The 22,960-nt window shown below is 35.4% G+C and overlaps 1 protein-coding gene across 1 annotated transcript; it reads left to right on the top strand.

Moving 5' to 3' along the window:
• Nucleotides 1-12,061: 12,061 nt before the first annotated feature.
• On the top strand, nucleotides 12,062-16,564 carry LOC112765381 (uncharacterized). Its single transcript, XM_025811281.3, has 4 exons — nucleotides 12,062-12,543; nucleotides 15,665-15,767; nucleotides 15,954-16,115; nucleotides 16,293-16,564. The coding sequence occupies exons 1-4, from the start codon at nucleotides 12,278-12,280 to the stop codon at nucleotides 16,458-16,460; spliced, it is 699 nt and encodes a 232-aa protein (XP_025667066.1). The 5' UTR covers nucleotides 12,062-12,277; the 3' UTR covers nucleotides 16,461-16,564.
• The last annotated feature ends 6,396 nt before the right edge of the window (nucleotides 16,565-22,960 follow it).

Consider the following 22,960-nt stretch of genomic DNA (forward strand, 5'->3'; position numbering starts at 1 on the left):
AGAATTTATTCTTAGTTATTAAAAATACTTCTTCAAAATAAGTGTTACATTTACAGCCCAATTAGCTAGAGCGTTGGTCTATGTTCTTGGTAATTGGGTATCTTCTTTTTAAAATCTTTTTTTTAATAATTTTTTCTTTGATTAAATCTTGTGCCAAACTTCAAGTTTGGTGTTTTCTTGTTAATCTTTCTATAATTTTCGAAAATTTTATTGAGGTTTTCTAAAAATTTTAAGTTTGGTGTTCTTTCTTCATGTTCTTGTGTTCTTGTGAGTCTTCAAAGTGTTCTTGAGTCTTCCTTGTGTTTTGATCTTAAAATTTTTAAGTTTGGTGTTCCTTGGTGTTTTCCCTCCAAATTTTTCGAAGGCAAGGTGCATTAGATCTAAAAATTTTAAGTTGTGTGTCTTTTGTGTGTTTTTCTCTTTCATCATAAAATTCAAAAATAAAAAAAATATCTTTTCGAACTATTTTTAAGCAAATATTTCGAATTTTTTTTTAAAAAATTCAGATTTTAATTTCAAAATTTTATCTTATCTTAGTTTTAAAAATTTCAAAATTCAAATTTTTTCAAAAAAATCATATCTTTTTCAAAATTTTATCTTATCTTATTTCAAATTTCAAATTTTAACTTCCAAAAGTTCAAAATTCAAATTTCAAAATTTAAAATTCAAAATTTAAATCTCAAATCTTAAAATCAAATCTTTTTCACATCTTTTCTTTTTTAATTATTTTATTTTATTTTCTTACAAGTATCTTTAATTTTAAGACATATCTTTTTCAAAACTCCCTAACCAATTTCTCCTTCTTCATTTTTTTTTGAAAATCCTCACCCACATCTTTTTCAAATCTTTTTAATTAATTAATTTAGTTTTTAATTTTCTTTTATTTTTCTTCAAATTTTCGAAATTATAGTCAATTTTTTATTTATTTTATTTTATTTTAATCTCGGTTTTCAAAAAAAAAAATTTGCAATCCACATCATCTCCCTTTCTCCATCATGGATCTAAGTGGAAATGAGTAGTCCAGAAGGATTCCCCACTACTGCTTCATATGGGAGTAGTATCTGTATACCCTCCATCGGAGTCAGTAGTTTTGAGTTGAATCCTCAGCTCATTATCATGGTGCAGCAAAGTTGCCAATATTCTGGTCTTCCACAGGAAGAACCTACAGAGTTTCTGGCACAGTTTTTACAAATTGCTGACACAGTACATGATAAGGAAGTAGATCAGAATGTCTACAGATTATTACTATTTCCATTTGCTGTAAAAGACCAAGCTAAGAGGTGGTTAAATAACCAACCTAAGGCTAGCATAAGGACATGGAAACAGCTGTCAGAAAAATTCCTGAATCAATATTTCCCTCCAAAACGGATGACACAGCTAAGGCTGAACATCCAAGGCTTTAAACAAGGAGATAATGAATCTCTTTATGATGCCTGGGAGAGATACAGAGAGATGCTAAGAAAATGCCCTCTGAAATATTTTCAGAGTGGGTGCAGTTAGACATCTTCTATTATGGACTTACAGAGAAAGCTCAGATGTCTTTGGACCACTCAGCTGGTGGATCTATACACATGAGAAAGACAATTGAAGAAGCTCAAGAGCTCATTGATACAGTTGCCAGAAATCAGCATCTGTACCTAAGTAGTGAGTCTTCCATGAAAGAAGAGGCTAAAACAGTAACTGCTGAACTCAGTCCTGCAGAACAAGTTACTGAATTCAATCAGCAATTAGATTTTCTAACAAAACAGCTAGCCAAATTCAAGGAGATACTACAAGACATAAGAATGGCTAATATAAATATGGAAGTACAGTTGAAGCAAACAGAATAGCAGTTATCAAAATAAATAACAGAAGAGTGCTAAGCAGTTCAATTAAGAAGTGGAAAAATATTAAATACCTTACTTTAGCGCAGCAGAAAGCCAAGAAAAGAACAACTGACAGAAGATGAGCAAAATACTATCCAAAATCCCTCTGAGGACAGTAAGAGCCCAGAGAGGAATAACTCTGGCGTTCAAACGCCAGAAAATGGTGCAAAGCTGGCGTTAAACGCCCAACCCACGCACAGTTCTGGCGTTCAAACACCAGGAACAGGCAAGGAGCTGGCGTCAAACGCCCAATGAAAGCTCAGTTCTGGCGTTCAAACGCCAGAAACAGGTAGGAAGTTGGCGTCCAACGCCAATCAAGCTTCCAACCCTGGCATTCAAACGCCAGTGAGGGATCAGACACACACAAGTGCTGATAACAACCCCTCTAAAAAGGCTTTCCCAACCACTTCTGTAGGAAATAAACCTGCAGCAACCAAGGTTGAGGAGTACAAAGCCAAGATACCTTATCCTCAAAAACTCCGCCAAGAGGAGCAGGATAAGCAATTTGCTTGCTTTGCAGACTATCTCAGGACTCTTGAAATAAAGATTCCATTTGCAGAGGCACTTGAGCAAATACCCTCTTATGCCAAGTTCATGAAAGATATCTTGAGTCATAAGAAGGATTGGAGAGAAACTGAAAGAGTTCTCCTCACTGAAGAATGCAGTGCAGTCATTCTAAAAAGCTTCCCAGAAAAGCTTAAAGATCCCGGGAGCTTTATGATACCATGCATATTAGAGGGTAATTGCACCAAGACAGCTTTATGTGATCTTCGGGCAAGCATCAACCTAATCCCTGCATCCACCATCAGAAAGCTTGGCTTGACTGAAGAGGTCAAACCAACCCGGATCTATCTTCAACTTGCTGATGGCTCCATTAAATACCCATCAGGCATAATTGAGGACATGATTGTCAAGGTTGGGCCATTTACCTTCCCTACTGACTTTGTAGTGCTGGAAATAGAGGAGCACAAGAGTGCAACTCTCATTCTAGGAAGACCATTCCTAGCAACTGGACGAACCCTCATTGACGTCCAAAAAGGGGAGATAACCTTGAGAGTCAATGAGGATGAGTTTAAGTTGAATGTTGTCAAAGCTATGCAACATCCAAACACATCAGACGACTGCCTGAGCGTTGATATTATTAACTCCCTAGTGGAAGAGGTCAATATGACTGAGAGTCTCAAATCAGAGCTAGAGGACATTTTTAAAGATGTTCAGCCTGATCTGGAGGATTCAGAGGAATTGAAAGAGCCTCTGAAACTTCCTCAGGAAGAGGAAAAACCTCCTAAACCCGAGCTCAAACCATTACCACCATCCCTGAGATATGCATTTTTGGGAGAAGGTGACACTTTTCCGGTGATCATAAGCTCTGCTTTAAATCCCCTGGAAGAGGAAGCGCTACTTCAAGTGCTAAGGACACACAAGACAGCTCTTGGGTGGTCCATAAGTGACCTTAAAGGCATCAGCCCAGTAAGATGCATGCACAAGATCCTATTGGAGGATGATGCTAAGCCAGTGGTTCAACCACAGAGGCGGCTAAATCCAGCCATGAAGGAAGTGGTGCAGAAAGAGGTCACTAAGTTACTAGAGGCTGGGATTATTTATCCTATTTCTGATAGCCCATGGCTGAGTCCTGTCCATGTTGTCCCTAAGAAGGGAGGTATGACAGTGGTTCATAATGAAAAAAACGAACTGGTTCCTACAAGAACAGTTACAGGGTGGCGTATGTGTATTGATTACAGAAGGCTCAATATAGCCACCAGGAAGGATCACTTCTCTTTACCATTCATAGACCAGATGCTAGAAAGACTAGCAGGTCATGAATACTACTGCTTTTTAGATGGCTATTCAGGTTATAACCACATTGCAGTAGATCCTCAGGACCAAGAGAAAACAGCATTCACATGTCCATCTGGAGTATTTGCATACAGAAGAATGCCTTTTGGTTTGTGCAATGCACCTGCAACCTTTCAGAGGTGCATGCTCTCTATCTTCTCTGATATGGTAGAGAAATTTTTTGAAGTCTTCATGGATGACTTCTCAGTATTTGGAGACTCATTTAGCTCATGTCTTAACCATCTAGCACTTGTTTTGAAAAGATGCCAAGAGACTAACCTGGTTCTAAATTGGGAAAAATGTCACTTTATGGTGACTGAAGGAATTGTCCTTGGGCATAAAATTTCGAACAAGGGAATAGAGGTGGATCAAGCTAAGGTAGAGGTAATTGAAAAATTACCACCACCCACCAATGTTAAGGCAATCAGAAGCTTTCTGGAGCATGCAGAATTCTATAGGAGGTTTATAAAAGATTTTTCAAAAATTTCAAAACCTCTGAGCAATCTACTAGCTGCTGACACGCCATTTATGTTTGACACAGAGTGTCTGCAGGCGTTTGAAATTCTAAAAGCTAAGCTGGTCACATCACCAGTTATTTCTGCACCAGACTGGACATTACCATTTGAACTAATGTGTGATGCCAGTGACCATGCCATTGGTGCAGTACTGGGACAGAGGCATAACAAGCTTCTGCATGTCATTCATTATGCTAGCCGCATTTTAAATAATGCCCAGAAAAATTACACAACTACAGAAAAAGAGCTGCTTGCAGTGGTTTATGCCATTGACAAGTTTAGATCATACTTAGTAGGATCAAAAGTGATTGTGTACACTGACCATGCTGCTCTTAAATATCTACTCACAAAGCAGGATTCAAAGCCCAGGCTCATAAGATGGGTATTGCTTCTGCAAGAGTTTGATATAGAAATAAGAGACAGAAAAGGGACAGAGAATCAAGTAGCTGATCACCTGTCCCGGATAGAACCAGTAGCAGGAGCATCCCTCCCTCCTCTGAGATCTCTGAAACCTTTCCGGATGAGCAATTGTTTGCTATTCAGGAAGCTCTGTGGTTTGCAGACATTGCAAACTATAAGACACAAGGTTCTCCTTCTGTAACCATGGAGAGGAAGAATGAAAAGCTTCTCTCAATACAGAGTCAAACAAAACCCCCACATTCAAATTCTAAGTTTCGTGTTGGGAGGTTCCAACCTTGCTCTGATTATCTGTGAGGCTCCATGAGAGCTCACTGTCAAGCTATTGACATTAAAGAAGCGCTTGTTGGGAGGCAACCCAATGTTATTTAATCATATCTATTTTATTTTCTTTTTGTTATTTCGTGATTTATTAGGTTGATGATCATGTGAAGTCACAAAAACTACTGAAAAATCAAAAACAGAATGAAAAATAGCATTGAAAATAGCACACCCTGGAGGAGAGCAGTCTGGCATTTAAACGCCAGAAACAAGCATCTGTCTGGCGTTTAACGCCAGAAACAAGCACCAAGCTGGCATTTAACGCCAGAAACAAGCATCTGCCTGGCGTTAAACACCAGAAACAGGCTACATTTGGGCATTTAACGCCAGAAACAAGCAGCAGTCTGGCGTTAAACGCCAGGATGGCATAGCAAGGGCGTTTTACATGCCTAATTGGAGCAGGGATGTTAAGTCCTCGACCCCACAGGATCTCCACCTACCTCACCATTCCAATTCAAACCATTTCCCTCCCATACCCACCCATTCACACTTCTCCTTCTACTCCCTTCTATCTTGTTGTGCTCGAGGACGAGCAAACCTTTTAAGTTTGGTATGAAAAAAAGCGTTGCTTTTTATTTTTCCATAACCATTTGTGGCACCTAGGCCGGAGAGACCTCTAGAAAGAGGAAAAGGAAGGCAGTTGCTTCCACCTCCGAGTCATGAGAGATGGAGAGGTTCATCTCAAGGGTCCATAGTTCAGTGGTAGAGCATTTGACTGCAGATCAAAGAGCTATGGGGGAGGAGCAACAAAGACAAGGAAGAAACATAGAGGAGCTCAAGAGCACCATTGGTTCTTCAAGAAGAGGAAAATGCCACCCTCATTAAGGTGGACCCATTCCTTAATCTCCTTGTTCTTATTTTCCTGTTTTTTGTTTACTATGCTTCATGTTTAATTATGTTTGTGTCTTTACTATATGATCACTAGTATCTAAGTGTCTATGTCTCAAAGATATGAATGTCCTATGAATCCATCACCTTTCTTAAATGAAAATTGTTTTCTGAAAAAGAAAAAGAAGTACATGAATTTCGAATTTTAAAATAGTTTAATTATTTTGATGTGGTGGCAATACTTTTTGTTTTCTGAATGAATGCTTGAACAGTGCATATGTCTTTTGAATTTGTTGTTTATGAATGTTAAAATTGTTGGCTCTTGAAGGAATGATGAAAAAGGAGAAATGTTATTTGATAATCTGAAAAATCATAAAAATGATTCTTGAAGCAAGAAAAAGCAGTGAAGAACAAAGCTTGCAGAAAAAAAAATGCGAAAAAAAAAGAGAGCAAGAAAAAGAAAAAAGCAAGCAGAAAAAGCCAAAAGCTCTTTAAACCAAAAGGCAAGGGTAATAAATAGGATCCAAGGCTTTGAGAATCAGTGGATAGGAGGGCCTAAAGGAATAAAATCCTGGCCTAAGCGGCTAAACCAAGCTGTCCCTAACCATGTGCTTGTGGCGTGAAGGTGTCAAGTGAAAACTTGAGACTGAGCGGTTAAAGTCGAGGTCCAAAGAAAAAATAGAGTGTGCTTAAGAACCCTGGACACCTCTAATTGGGGACTTTAGCAAAGCTGAGTCACAACCTGAAAAGGTTCACCCAGTTATGTGTCTGTGGCATGTATGTATTCGGTGGTAATACTGGAAAACAGAGTGCTTAGGGCCACGGCTAAGACTCATAAAGTAGCTGTGTTCAAGAATCAACATACTGAACTAGGAGAATCAATAACACTATCTGAATTCTGAGTTCCTATAGATACCAATCATTCTGAACTTCAAAGGATAAAGTGAGATGCCAAAACTGTTCAGAAGCAAAAAGCTAATAGCCCCGCTCATCTAACTAAGACTGATCTTCATAGATATTTTTGAAATTCATTGTATATTCTCTTCTTTTTATCCTACTTTGTTTTTAGTTGCTTGTGGACAAGCAACAATTTAAGTTTGGTGTTGTGATGAGCGGATAATTTATACGCTTTTTGGCATTGTTTTTAGGTAGTTTTTAATATGTTTTAGTCACTTTTTATTATATTTTTATTAGTTTTTAAATAAAAATCACATTTTTGGACTTTAATATGAGTTTTTGTATTTTTCTGTAATTTCAGGTATTTTCTGGCTAAAATTGAGGGAGCTGAGCAAAAATCTGATTCAGGCTGAAAAAGGACTGATGATGTTGTTGGATTCTGACCTCTCTGCACTCGGAATGGATTTTCTGGAGCTACAGAAGTCCAATTGGCGCGCTTCCAATTGGGTTGGAAAGTAGACATCCAGGGCTTTCCATCAATATATAATAATCTATACTTTTCTCAAGGATAGATGACGTAAACTGGCGTTTAACGCCAGTTCTATGTTGTAGTCTGGCGTTCAGCGCCAGAAACAAGTTACAAGTTGGAGTTCAACACCAGAAATAGGTTACAACCTGGCGTTCAACTCCAGAAACAGCCCAGGCACGTGAGAAGCTTAAGTCTCAGCCCCAGCACACACCAAGTGGGCCCCAGAAGTGGATTTTTGCACTATCCATCTTAGTTTACTCATTTTTTGTAAACCTAGGTTACTAGTTTAGTATTTAAACAACTTTTAGAGACTTATTTTGTACCTCATGACATTTTTAGATTTGAACTTTGTACTCTTTGACGGCATGAGTCTCTAAACTCCATTGTTGGGGGTGAGGAGCTCTGCAGCGTCTTGATGAATTAATGCAATTATCTCTGTTTTCCATTCAAACATGCTTGTTCCTATCTAAGATGTTCATTCGCGCTTCACTATGAAGAAGGTGATGATCCGTGACACTCATCACCTTCCTCAATCCATGAACGTGTGCTTGACAACCACCTCCGTTCTACATCAGATTGAATGAGTATCTCTTAGATTTCTTAATCAGAATCTTCGTGGTATAAGCTAGAATTGATGGCGGCATTCATGAGAATCCAGAAAGTCTAAACCTTGTCTGTGGTATTCCGAGTAGGATTCAAGGATTGAACGGCTGTGACGAGATTCAAACTCGCGATTGTTGGGCGTAGTGACAGACGCAAAAGAATCAAGGGATTCTATTCCGACATGATCGAGAACCAACAGATGATTAGCCGTGCTGTGACAGAGCATTTGGACCATTTTCACTGAGAGGACGGGAAGTAGCCATTGACAACGGTGGCACCTTACATACAGCTTGCCATGGAAGGAGCCTTGCGTGTGTGGAGAGGAGTACAAGAGAAAAGCTGAAATAAAGAGGACAAAGCATCTCCAAAACCCCCAACATATTCTCCATTATTGAGTAACAAGTATTTATTTTATGCCCCTTGACTCTTACAATTAAAACTAAGAATTATTATTGATATTATATCCTGACTAAGAGTTACAAGATAACCATAGCTTGCTTCAAGCCAACAATCTCCGTGGGATTCGACCCTTACTCACGTAAGGTATTACTTGGACGACCCAGTGCACTTGCTGGTTAGTTGTGCAGAATTACATAGTGTGAAGTAATTTTCGTGCACCAATTGGCAACCTTATCTTCCTCAATAACATTACCATAAGGAATTCATCATTGTAACAAAAAGAAAGGGCCAAGACTACCCTTGAAAAGGAGATTTGGGTGATAAATTTTCTAACAACCAACACAAAAGAGGAGAGTTAAAAATGTTATCAGAACCTCAACTATTATCAATACTCATCAATACTCTACAATCGCGGAGCACATAGAGCAAAAATTCAGGAGCTTCCCCACAGATGGCACATCCATCAAACTTTCCATATGTCTTCTAGCACACTACTCATTCATCAATAGTGCCTGATTCACAACAAATCAACAGAAAGATCTCAATCGTTGCGGAACCTCCATCTTCAAATTTTTGAAAAGAGAGAAGCATTGACTCATCCGTAGGATTTAAATAGACAGCACAAGCCGATTTAATTGAAAAGATACCATTTGCAACAGGGAACCAAGCCAAGCAATCAGTGCCTAACTCTGGTTTGAGAAGCTTGATGGATGCAAAAATGGGATACCAATCTTCCCCCAATAGGGTCACAATACGGTCAAAGTGCCAATTACCATCAATCACATACTCATGGACTCGCTCATCTAACATCTCTTTGGTGACTTCCAGTTGAGCAAAATCAACAAGTCTTCGGATACCAGGAATCCATTGGTCAGGCCAAAAGTTAACCTCAGTTCTAGAACCGATTCTCTAAATAAGATTGTTTTCGAAATCTGTCCATACCGAATGGACACCTTGCCAAGCATTTGGTGCGATTCTGAGTTGTTTAATCCTAGGAAGGAGTACTTCTCCACACCCATACTTACTTCACATCACTTTGACCCAAAGCGCTTCCCTATCATGAACAAGCTTCCAATCTAATTTCATCATAATAGCTTTATTCAGAACTCTCGCTGGTGTGAAACCGAGACCCCCTTGAGATTTTGGCGAGCAAATTTTACCCCAACTTAGGAAATGAGGTTTATTAACCAGATTGGCTCCTCCCCAGATAAATTTACGGTAAATACTGTCAATTCTATCACAAACATTCAAAAGAAGTTTCATAGTTTGCATAACATAAGTCAGAATAATGGATAACACAGATTGCGCTAGAGTGATTCTACTTTCCAAAGAAAGATTCTGAGCTCTCCAAAAATTGAGTCAATTCAACATTCTATCGAAAATGAATTGGAAGTCTTTCTTTCGTGCCCTTCCATGGAGCAAAGGAACTCCCAATACTTGCCAAAGTCAGTCGTAAGTCTCATCCCAAGAGCGTTACTAAGGTTACGTTTCCTTTCCAAATGCATATTATCAGAAAAGAAAACACATGACTTAGCAAAATTAACCTTTTGTCCAGAAGAACAGCAAAAAGGTCTAAGATACCCCGCACCACTTGCACCTGCTCTTTGGTTGCTTTCACAAACAAGACAATGTCGTCAGCAAAACAAAGATGAGAAAGATCCGGTCTACCTCTATTAAGATTAACTAATTCTTAAAAATGATGCTCAGCCGACAAAGAAATGATTTGGATAGGCACTCAATACAAAGCACAAATAAATAAGGGGAGATAGAATCCCCTTATCGAATACCTCTAGAGGGTGTAAAAGATGCTAACGGAGTGTCATTCCAAAGAATTTTCATTTTTGCTGAAGGATAGCAGTGATAGATCATATCAACCAGATTCTCTGGAATATTAGCTTCTGAAAAGGTATATCTGATGAACTGCCAATTGAGACGATCATAAGATTTTTCAAGATAAATTTTAATAGCCATAAAACCATCATCCCCCTTCTTAATTCATATAGAATGTAGAACTTCTTGTGCAACTAAGATATTATCAGCGCTTTGCCTCCCTAAAAAGCCGAAACGAAGCTAGATTGCGAGGAACAAACCAGCTTAGGCATAACTTCTTTCAACCTTTGCGGCATAATGTTAGTAATAAGCTTGTATGAGACATTGTAGAACCCGATAGGCCGGAACTGCACTATAATTTTAGGATTATCCACTTTTGGAATAAGGGAAGTAAAATTACTATTCGCTACCTGGACTTTTGATGATTTTGGAACACTCTATCTACCCATCTGATAAGAGAAGTTTTCAACTACTCCCAATCACTTTGATAGAACATAAGTGGCAAACCATCTGTTGGAGCTTTACAAGCACCCATGGAGAAAAGAGCATATCTGATTTCTTCAAGTGATATATCCCTACCCAATTGCTCTTTTTCTTCATTAGCGAGTATAGGGAATAGCCCGGGATCTTTAAGCTTCCCATATTCACTAACATCTATGTATAGAGATTCAGAAAATAACTAAAAGTGAGATCGTTCCGCTACTGATCATCCTCAATTCAACTGTCTTCTTGATTTTTTAGTATACTCACTTTATTCCTTCTTCTCCTAGTCGTGGCTAGTCTATGGAAATAAGAGGTGTTCCGATCACCATAATTAATCCACTTGTACCAAAAACATTGCTTCTAATAGATTTTCTCTTAAATTAATAAAGCTTTCAATTCTTTTCATAGGGACGTTTGCAAATTCTCCAAAAAAATGTTCACTTCAAAAGATAAACTTGTAGAGATTTTCTGGAGCTTAGCTAGAAACTGTGATTTTCTTCTAGCTAAATTTTCAAAGGCATCTGCATTCCAAAATTTAGCAGCAGACATAAACGACAACTCATTTTTTTTAAGAGGATTTATAGCGCTCCAGCTATTAGCTAGCAAATTCTGAAAATCTTCATGAGCCAGCCATGAAGCTAAAAATCTGAAAGGCAGACATTTTTTGGTCTCCCTATATCTAGTAAAATGGAGACATGGTCAGACTTTAGTTTTGATAAATATTTCGTAGCAGCCTAAAAGAATTACTGAGACCATATGCTATTCACCACATATCTATTTAGTCTTCTTTAAATTTTGCCACGTTGCCAAGTGAAGAGCTGCCTATGAAAACCAATATTTTGTAATCCAGAATCTAATAAACAAGCAACAAAACGATAATGATCTCTTGATATATTTGAATTTCCATCAGTATCAGCATTACTTAAGACACAATTAAAATCACTTCTAACACACCATTCTCCTTATACTTGATCCGCTAACTATTTAATATTAGACCATAATTCTGATTGAAGACCCAGATGCAACGAACTGTATACTACAATCAAGAACCAAGACACCTCATTATAAAAAAAGACTTTAAGATGAGTAAATTGCTTATGAAATTTCTAATAATCAACCTTTCAATTATAATCGTTCCACAATATCCAAATTCCACCTGACCCGACAGTTTCCTCGATGCCAAGAAGAAAACCCAATTACGTATACTATTGGAAAGTTGGCACCTTGAATTCCACACAATAATGTTTCAGCATATTCGTATTTAGACCGCATAATGTGTATAATACATTAATATTGAATGACGTAGGAAGTAGATACTGAATTCCATTCCATAAAATGATAAAACAATGTTTCAGCATATTTGTACTTGGAAAACTTTTTTTTTTGTGACTGCTTGGAAAACTTAATAATGTAGAATAATATATATATATATATATATATATATATATATATATATATATATATATATATTAAAATAATTAATAAAAAATAAAATTATACCGTAAAAAAAAGTGTAAAGAGAAAAAAAAAATTGTTGCCAAACGTACATAATTATATTTCTATAGTTTCATGATAATGACCCAGATAGTGCTTTGGTGTATAGCACTAAAACCACACATGATTTTGACAATTAAATAATTAGTACTACCACAATACTACAAAATAAAAGAACCACATTTGAGTGCAGAAAGAGAAGCCTGAAGCCCAAGCCCGTTGCCTATTGACTCTTGCGTTGTGGGAAGGTAGACTCAGAGATGCAAGCGACGGCGATGATACAGATACTGGTATCATTGGTACTGCAGTTACTGGTTTTGAAGGGTGGTGCCGATTATATTCCGCCGTCAAGATTAGAAGGGTTCGTGTACCAGCCTCGGCCATTCGATTGGGACGACACCGTTCTGATTGAAGCGTTCTACGATCCGGTGTGTCCTGATAGCAGGGATTCTTGGCCCCCACTCAAGAAAGCTATCCACCATTATGGCCATCGAGTTCAACTCGTTGTTCACCTCCTTCCTTTACCGTTAGTCTCTCTTACCCTTTTCTCTGTTTTCTCTTTCCATTATGAATTATGATACTTAATAACATCGCTGAGAAATTGCGTTTTGGCATATTAATTCTTTCTCTAATTATTATTATTATTATTATTATTATTATTATTATTATTGCCCTTGTTATATGTTTGCTTTTTTGAGGGGTCCTTTATACTGTGTTGCTTTTTAGTCAGGAAAAATTCATGTGTGATTGACTGGTTAACTGATTGCTGGTTAGGTGATCGTACAAAAAGATATATCTTGTTAATAAATATAAAAATTCTTAAGAATTTTATTAATTAAATAAGGAATAATTATTTATTTTTAAGATGTTAAAACAATAAAGATATATTCATTTTGTTTAGATTAGCAGTGAAAAGTTCAACCCTTGCACCGAGTACAAAGTTTTAGTATAAGTAATTAAATTTAATCCTTTTTAGTATTGTCATCAAAGACGAAATTCAACCACATACAACAACAACAATAACAAAGCCTTGTCCCACTAGGTGGGGTCGACTACATAAATCAAACAATGTCATTATGCTCTGTCATATATCATATTTACAGAGAGATCGTTTACATGTAGATCTTGTTTGACCATCTCATGGACGGTCTTCTTAGATCTTCCTTTACTTTTCACCCCTTATCCATCTTCCATCTCATCCACCCTCCTGATTGGGTGTTCTGTCAGTCTTCTTCTCACATGTCCAAATCACCTGAAACGCGATTCAACTATCTTTTCCACAATGGGTGCTACTCCAACTCTCTCCCTTTTATCTTCGTTCCTTATTTTATCCAATCGCGTATGACCACTCATCCATCTCAACATCTTCATCTCTGCCACACTCAACTTAATTATGTTCGTGCTCTCCTTTGGCTGCCCAACATTCCGTACCATAAAGCATAGCCGGTCTTATAGCAGTGCGATAGAATTTACCTTTAAGTTTTAAAGGCACTTTTTTGTCGCATATAAAACCAGATGCACTCCGCCATTTTGACCAATATGCTTGGATCCTATGATTTACATTCTGTTAAATCTCTCCATTATCATGTATGATGTACCCAAGATACTTAAAACTTTTAACTTTTGGTAGGATGTTTTCTCCAATCTTCACCTCAATATTAGGATTTTCTCTTCTCAAACTGAACTTACATTCCATATATTCCGTCTTGCTACGGTTTATGCATAGATCATACACTTCTCTAGAGCTTCTCTCCATAACTCCAACTTCTTATTTAGGTCTTCTCTTGACTCTCCCATAAAGACGATATCATCGGCAAAAAGCATGCACCATGACACAGGCTCTTGGATGTGCTCTGTGAGTACTTCCAAGACTAATGTGAAAAGATATGGGTTTAAGGATGATCCCTGGTGTAATCTTATACCAATAGAAAATTCCTCTCTCACACCACCTTGAGTATTCACACTAGTTGTGGCCCCATCATACATGTCTTTAATTGCACGAATATATGCGATCCTTACTCTCCTCTTTTCTAAAACCTTCCATAAAACCTCCCTTGGCACCATATCGTTCGCTTTTTCCAAATCAATAAACACCATATGTAGATCCTTTTTATTACTACGATATCTCTCCATCATCCTTCTTAACAGGTATATCGCTTCGGTTGTGGATCTGCCTGGCATAAATCCAAATTGGTTCTGTGTTACTTGTGTCTCTTTTCTCAACCTCCGTTCTATCACCATTTTTCATAACTTCATGGTATGGCTCATTAGCTTGATCCCTCTATAGTTTTCGCAACTTTGTATATCCCCTTATTCTTGTAGATAGGTATCAATGTGCTTTTTCTCTACTCATCAGGCTTCTTCTTTGACCTTAAAATCTCATTAAAAAGCTTGGTTAACCAGTTGATGCCTTTCTCTCCAAGACCCTTCCATACCTCAATCAAAATATTATCAGGTCCTACTGCTCTGCCATTTTTCATTTACTTTAGAGCCTCTTTTACCTCAAAATCTCGAATTCTAAAATAAATTAAACCATAAACATAAAATTAATAAGTAAATAAATAAAACACAAAATTAAATCATCCCTCAAATGTAATATGTTGTTTCAAATTTTTTTTATTGTGCTCTTCCATTATCTCTACGGCATAAAAAGTCAATATACTTATTTCTCCTACTTTATTTATTTATAATCTTCAATTGTTACCTTTGATTCTCATTCTTTTCTTGACTTGTATTTATTTAGATATATTCATATTTTCTTCATTTATTGAATAATTAATTGGTTCACTTATTTATTTTGGTAATATCATTCCTCATAGGCAAAATAATTTGACTATTACCCATTCACTTCCTCTTTTTCTCTATTTTTTCCAAGTCCATTATAGGATCTGTATGTAAATTGATTTCAAAGAGAGGGTTTACTTTGGACACATAATAATAAATAGGAGCTTTTTAACAAAGAAAGGATGGGTAAATTTTTTTTTTGGTGACCGAAAGGATGGGTAAATGATATCCTAGGTATTATTTTGTGAAATTCTGATTTCCAAAATATTATAACTTAGTTTGGTAAAAATTTTAGAGAGGTGTTTATATTTTTCAAAAATTTAAACACTTCGTCTTATATTTGATAAATAAAAAATTTGTGTATTTATACCTAAAATTTTTAAAAATTAAAAATATTTTTAAAAATACCTAAAAATTTTTTTTTAAATTATTTTATATTTATTAAAATTAAAAAATTTAATATAATTTTATACATTAATTAATATTTAAATTTAATTCTTACATTAATATTTATTATAATATTTTTAAATTTTAAAAATTATTTTACTAAATATATTTATTATTATTTATATTTTTTAAAAATTATTTTTAATTTAATTTATCAAATACAAATATTACAATTTTTAAAAAATTAACTTTTAAAAATTAATTTTTATAAATTACTTTTAATATAAACAACCTTTAAAAAACAAAAAGTTTCACAAACTGTGCTTATATCGTATCATTGGTATTTATTAAGCGGTTGGTTTTGTCTAGTTGTGCCACATGGAGTAGATGATATAAAACCATTGAATTATATATCTCTTTTGTCAGTTTTGTGTATCGGTATATTATAGATTTCTTTTTTATTTTGAAAATTGCAGTTACCATGACAATGCTTATGTTGCGTCTCGTGCTTTGCACATTGTGAATAGATTGAATTCATCGGCAACATTCCCCTTGTTGGAATGGTTCTTCAAGCATCAGGTTAGTATTTGTATTCTCAATCCTTGTTTTAGCTATTAATTAATCAGTAATCATTAGACACTAGACATTGACCTAATTATGCTTTCAGCTTTTGCCTTGTTTGGATGTAAGATCAGCCTTATTGATGCTTATATATTGTTCAAGTTTCTTGCTTAATTACCAATTCTGCTGGATATGATTTATCAGGAGAAATTCTACAATGCTCCAACGAAGAACTTGTCTAGGGCTTCTATTGTGGAGAAGATAGTGAATTCTGCAGCAAAAGTAGCTGGCAGCTCTTATCATACTGCCATAAAGAATGGATTCAATGACACCCAAAGTGATTACCAAACTAGAGTTTCTTTCAAGGTAAGAGTAAATCCCCTATTCAATTCCATCTTATAACAATTCACAGCTCGAATTTTATTAATTATTTGAATACTTGATTAAACTCGTTCATAAAGTTTACCCTTAAATCAAATATAATCCATCATTTTTCATGCTATATTGATACCAAATTTAATTTCTTCCTTGAAAAAAAAGCAGTATTCAACTTCGAGAGGGGTGTATGGAACGCCTTTCTTCTATGTGAATGGATTCTTGTTGCCTGATACTGGATCCGCCGTTGATTACAACGCATGGAGGAAGGTCATTGATCCATTGGTTGGTGCAAAGAGTGTAAAAAATGAAGAATCCCTTCACTACTTCTTGTAAAAGTTGTATGCGCTTGCTGAGTGCCAAGAATAGCGTCTATGCGTCATATTGGAAGTAAACTTCACTTTTTATGAATAACAACCATAAGGGTAATGATGAATTGATGATGCTGTGTGCCTGTGACATTATTTATTCCATTCTTTTCTAAGACAATTTTTCATTCGCTTGTGTGGCCGTGTGGTCATATACCGCATTCAACAAAGTTTTCTGCTTTTGCGACATGCCCTGAGCATGCGGGAATAACATCTTTTGGAAGCCTTATAAAACTGGTGAATTATAAATTTTGAGAGAAATGACAAATGTAACACGAGTAGTAGTACACTTGCCACACACCAGAGTAGTACACTTTCTGGCAATTAATAAAAGCTTGTAAAAAGTCGTTTTTTTTTTTTTTTTATTTTGTTGAACAAAGTCAATAAAGTTGGCACTTTGGGTTATCTAAACAATGGACAATTCAAACTATTCCGATATTCAACGATGCATTTCAAAAGATAATAACATAATGTGCGATTTCACAAAACAGCAACTCCTTCAAGGTGAATATGGGTTGCTTGCATGCCTAACCTCAAATTTGAAGATGTATTCTGCGTTTATGAGTAAAGATTTTGAAACCTAAAAAGGGAATGAAAGGATTAAGGGTGTTGTAAAATAAATAAGGAAGACGGGAAGAGGTAATAAAATAAAATATAAAAATACTATTATCAGTATTTACTAATACTATTATATTACTATAAAAATAATATATTAATATTATCTTAGTAGCATATGAAGAGAGAAAGTAAAAAATATTTTATATTGTAGAAAGAGAGAGAGTATTTGTTTTATTATTACTGTGTCTTGTACGTAAGGTTATGAAACCTTATTTATAGCTGTACAAATTCAACATTTATTAAAGGTTAGTCTTTATAATAATCTCAAATCTCTTTCTTGAAAACTTCAGCCGCCCATATCATTAATGGGCATCCATCTCACATTCTTATCACAACATTCCCTCTTGGATGACCATTTAGAATCATTGCCTCGTAAAAACCTTACTAAAGAAAAATTCAATGGGAAAAAAACTTTAGTGAAGGAAAAAGAGTATAATATCCTTTGTAATAGGGACTACTTCATTAAAAACCTTGTCAAGAAAAATCCAATGGGAAAAAAACTTGACCAAGGAAAAAAGAGTACAGTCTCCCCCTCTTGTCGACATAATTTAATATCTCGAAATCGGCACATCCCAATCTGATGTACTAATTTTTCAAAGGAGGATTTTGGGAGTGACTTTGTGAATAAATCTGCCAGATTGTCACTTGAGCTGATCTGTTGGACATCAATTGTCCCTTGAAGATCATGATTGAAGAAGAATTTAGGAGAAATATGCTTTGTTCTATCACCTTTGATGTATCCGCCTTTAAGTTGAACAATGCATGCTGTATTATCTTCAAACAGGACAGTTGGAGATATCTTATGATCAATTAGTCCACATGATGACTGAATATATTGAATCAAACTCTTGAGCCAAAAACACTCGCGACTTGCTTCATGTATCGCTAGTATTTCAGCATGATTAGAGGAGGTTGCCGTTATCGTCTATTTCGTGGACCTCATTGATATAGCTGTACCACCATATGTGAACAAGTATCCTGTTTGAGATCTCCCTTTATGTGGATCAGACAAGTATCCAGCATTTGCATAGCCAACTAGTTGTGACTTGGATCCATATGGATAAAACAATCCCATATCAACCGTTTCATGAAGATATCGAAAGATTTGTTTGATTCCACTCCAATGTCTTCTGGTTGGAGAGGAACTATATCTTGCTAGTAAATTCACAGCAAATGATATATCGGGTCATGTATTATTAGCAAGATACATTAGCACTCCAATGGCACTAAGATATGGTACTTCAGGACCAAGGATATCTTCACTTTCTTCTTTAGGACGGAATTGATCCTTTTCCACATCCAAAGATCTTACGATCATTGGGGTACTTAGTGGATGTGACTTATCCATATAAAATCATTTCAAGATCATTTCATCTCAAACTCTTCTTTTAGAGTTTTTATAATTGTTGGAATCTCTTCAGGAGTTCCAATGATATTTAAATCATCAACGTACATAGCAATTATAATGAATCCAAATGCAGATTTCTTTATAAAAATACACGGGCAGATATCATCATTCTTGAATCTATTTTTGGCTAGATACTCAATAAGACGATTATACCACATTCGTCCAGATTGCTTTAGACCATATAAAGATCTTTGCAATTTAACTGAGTATAATCCCTGTGAATATTTATTGGATGGTTTAGACATCTTTAGTCCTTCAGGGACTTTCATATAGATATCCCGATCTAATGAGCCGTATAAGTAGGTTGTTACCACATCCATTAAATGCATATGCAGTTTATGATATGCAAATAAACTGACCAAATAACGTAATGTTATCGCATCCACTATAGGAGAATACGTTTCTTCATAATCTATAATGGGCATTTGTGAAAAACCTTGTGCCCAAAGTCGAGCTTTGTAGCGTACAACTTCATTTTTCTCATTTCATTTTCTCACAAATACCCATCTGTATCCAACATGTTTTACATTTTCTGGTGTACAAACTACAGGTCCGAAGACTTCACGTTTTGCAAGTGAGTCTAATTCAGTCTTCATGGCTTCTTTTCATTTTGGCCAATCATTCCTTTGTCGACATTCTTTGACTGATCTTGGCTCAAGATCCTTACTTTCATGCATGATATTTAATGCCACATTATATGCAAATATTTCATTGACAATTGTCTTATTTCGGTCCTATTTCTCTCCTGTAAAGACATAATTTATCGAGATCTCGTCATTTTTACAATTTTCAGGTACCTGAACGTCTTCTGGCATTAAAACTATATCAGAATTTTGGACAACTGCAGGTGTCTTTACTATGTCTTTTTCAACAGGAATAATATTTACCTCTTTTCTCTTTCGAGAATTTGTCCAACTGGAACATCAATTCGAATTTGGACATTTTTTTTCGCTGGTATATAAGACTTGGTTATCCTCTTTATATCAAAAAATGTATCAGGCAATTCATTTGCTATTCTTTGTAAATGTATAATCTTTTGAACTTCTAGTTCACATTGCCCTTATCGAGGATCTAAATGCATCAAGGATGATGCATTCCAATTAAGTTTCTTTTCAGGAAGCTTATTCTCTCCCCCTAATGTTGAAAATTTTGATTCATCAAAATGACGATCCGTAAACCGGGATTTAAATACATCTCCAGTTTGTATCTCAAGATACCTCACTATAGAAGGAGAATCATATCCAACATATATCTCCAATTTTCTTTGGGGTCCAATTTTGGTGCGATTAGGTGGTACAATGGGAACATATATCGCACACCTAAATATTCTTAAATGGAAAACATTTGGCTGCTGGCCAAAAGCTAATTGCATAGGAGAGAACTGATGGTAACTCGTTGGTCTCAAACGAATAAGTGTTGCGGCATGTAAAATAACATGCCCCAAACCGAGGTTGAGAGATTTGTTCTCATAAGTAAGGGTCTAGCAATTAATTGGAGGCGTTTAATAAGTGATTCTGCTAACCCATTTTGTGTGTGAACATAAGCTATTAGATGTTCAACATTATTCCATTAGCCATACAATAAGCATCAAAAGCTTGGGAAGTAAATTCCCCAGCATTATTAAGATGAATTACTTTGATTGGATTTTCTGGAAATTGTACTTTTAATCGAATAATTTGAGCCAGTAATCTCGCAAACGCCAGGTTGCGAGAAGACAATAAGCACACATGTGACCATCTCGAAGATGCGTCTATTAGGACTATAAAATATCTAAAAGATCCACATGGTGGATGAATAGGTCCACATATATCACCTTGAATCCTTTCTAGGAATTCAGGAGACTCAAATACAATCTTTACTGGTGATGACCTTAAAATTAACTTCCCTTGAGAACATGCAGCATAACAAAATTTACTAGATTTAAGAATCTTCTGGTTCTTTTGTGAATGTCCATGGGAGTTTTTAATAATTCTCCGCATCATGGTTGTTCCCGGATGACCCAATCGGTCGTGCCAAGTTATGAACTCATTTGGACTAATAAACTTCTGGTTTACAATGGCATGTGATTTAATTGCACTAATTTTGGTATAATATAACCCAGATGAAAGTGAGGGTAATTTTTCTAATATAACTTTCTTATTTGAATCATGAATTGTGATACATAAATACTCATGATTTTTCTCATTCATTGTCTCAACATGATATCCATTTCGGCGAATATCTTTGAAACTCAATAAATTCCTCAGAGACTTAGTAGACAATAGTGCATTATTTATTATGAATTTTGTTCCTTCGGGAAACAAAATTATAGCTCTTCCGGAGCCTTCTATCACATTACCTAAGCCAATAATAGTATTAACATATTCTTCTTTTGGCACAAGATGGGTAAAATATATATCACTTTTGAGAATGGTGTGCAAACTTGCACTATCTGCAAGGCATACATCTTCATTACATATCCTTGCCATTTTTTTCAAAGATAGGTAATAATAAAATGAGTAGTAATACATGTACAGTCAAATTGAATTCTTGATTGAAATTATTTCTCTAAGAAATACTGTACATAAAAATAATGTCATATACTAAAATTTTATTTCAAAATTCATAAACATTAATATATCATTATTTATATACATCGTATTTGAAACTTAAATACATAAAAAATAAAATTTAACAATAAATTCTTTACATTATTTATTTACATGGATACTTAACAATCCCACATATTAAACTATTCCATCATTGATCAAATGACCAATATTTCCTTTAGGATCCTCAAAGAAATTAGATACATCATAATGAGTAGTAGATTTTTCAGCATCATTTGAAACAAAATTTGTTTCTTTTCCTTTGTTATCCTTTTTCAAAGATACTTGGTAAAGATCGACAATGTGCCTTGGGGTACGGCAGGTACGTGACTAATGACCCTTTCCACCACAATGGAAACACTTATCCTCTGTTGATTTATTTTGCCCAAAATTTCTTTTTTTTATCCCACTTCTGGTGAGATCCTCTCTTGTGAATATAATTCATTTTCCTTCCATAATTTTTCTTGTTACTAAAACCTTGCCATTTACCTCTTCTGGGGTAATTTGCCGCATTTACTTCAGGAAATGGGGCGGCGCCAACTGGGCACGCTTCATGATTCTTTAAAAGTAACTCATTATTGCGTTCAGTAACAAGAAGGTAAGAAATTAACTCATAATATTTTTTAAACCCTTTTTTTCTCGATAATGCTACTGCAGGAGCACATTCGAGGCATGGAAGATTGAGAAAGTTTTCTTCAACATATCATGATTAGTTATCTTTTTCCCACATAATTTCATTCGTGAGGTGATTCGAAACATTGCAGAATTATATTCATTTATGGATTTAAAATCCTGCAGACGCAAGTGCGTCCACTCATATCGGGTTTGAGAAAGTATCACAGTTTTTTTATGATTATACCTTTCTTCAAGGTCTTTTCAAAGATGTGCATGATCTTTTAATGTGACATATTCATTTTTCAATCCTTTGTTAAGATGACGACGAAGAAAAATCATGGCTTTGGCTTTATCCTTCTGGGATGTATTATTTTCAGCCTTAATGGCATCTCCAAGATCCATTGAATCAAGATGGATTTCAGCATCTAATATCCATGATAAATAATTGTTTTCAGATATATCAAGAGCATTGAATTCAAGATGAGAGAGTTTCGACATAATAAAAATTTGTTACCTGAGTCTTCCTAAAAATTTGATCAGAGTCTCGTGTTGATAACATGTTGTAAAATAAGTAAGGAAGATGTAATAAAATAAAATATAAAAACACTATTATCAGTATTTACCAATACTATTATACTACTATAAAGATAATATATTAATATTATATTAGTAGCATATGAAGAGAGAAAGTAAAAAATACTTTATATTGTAGAAAGAGAAAGAGAGTATTTTTTGTTTTATTATTGCTGTGTCTTGTACGTAAGGCTATGAAGCCTTATTTATAGCTGTACAAATTCAACCTTTATTAAAGGTTGGTTTTCGTAATAATCTCAAATCTCTCTCTTGAAAACTTCAGCCGCCCATATCATTAATGGGCATACATCTCACATCCTTATCACAACAAAAGGGTAAATTTGCCACAATATATCGATACTATACTTGCAAACCTCTTATGGCCGATTTGAATTAAACTAATTCTAGGGTTTATTTGAAACGGTGATTTGGAATTGAATGCGAGTCTCAGACTTCTTGTAAGACAGTGTTCGACTTATTGTTGTGCTGAGGTGTCGCTATCCGAATTCCTCATGAGGAGGTTGGGGGTGATACTTTTAAAAGATTCCGATACTTAAGTTAGCAAAAGTTTTAGGCAGATTTTTAGTAGATTAGAATATAAATATACTTGAGGAGTGTCAGTATAATTATAGTAGATTTTTCATCATAATGAGTAGTAGATTTTTC

The sequence above is a fragment of the Arachis hypogaea genome, chromosome 17 (assembly GCF_003086295.3).
Source record: "Arachis hypogaea cultivar Tifrunner chromosome 17, arahy.Tifrunner.gnm2.J5K5, whole genome shotgun sequence".
NCBI lineage: Eukaryota > Viridiplantae > Streptophyta > Magnoliopsida > Fabales > Fabaceae > Arachis > Arachis hypogaea.

Coding starts and splice junctions, on each gene's coding strand:
- LOC112765381 (XM_025811281.3), top strand. CDS start 12,278: ATGCAAGCGACGGCGATGATACAGATACTGGTATCATTGGTACTGCAG. Junction 12,544..15,664: donor GTTCACCTCCTTCCTTTACC/GTTAGTCTCTCT, acceptor TGAAAATTGCAG/TTACCATGACAATGCTTATG. Junction 15,768..15,953: donor AATGGTTCTTCAAGCATCAG/GTTAGTATTTGT, acceptor ATGATTTATCAG/GAGAAATTCTACAATGCTCC.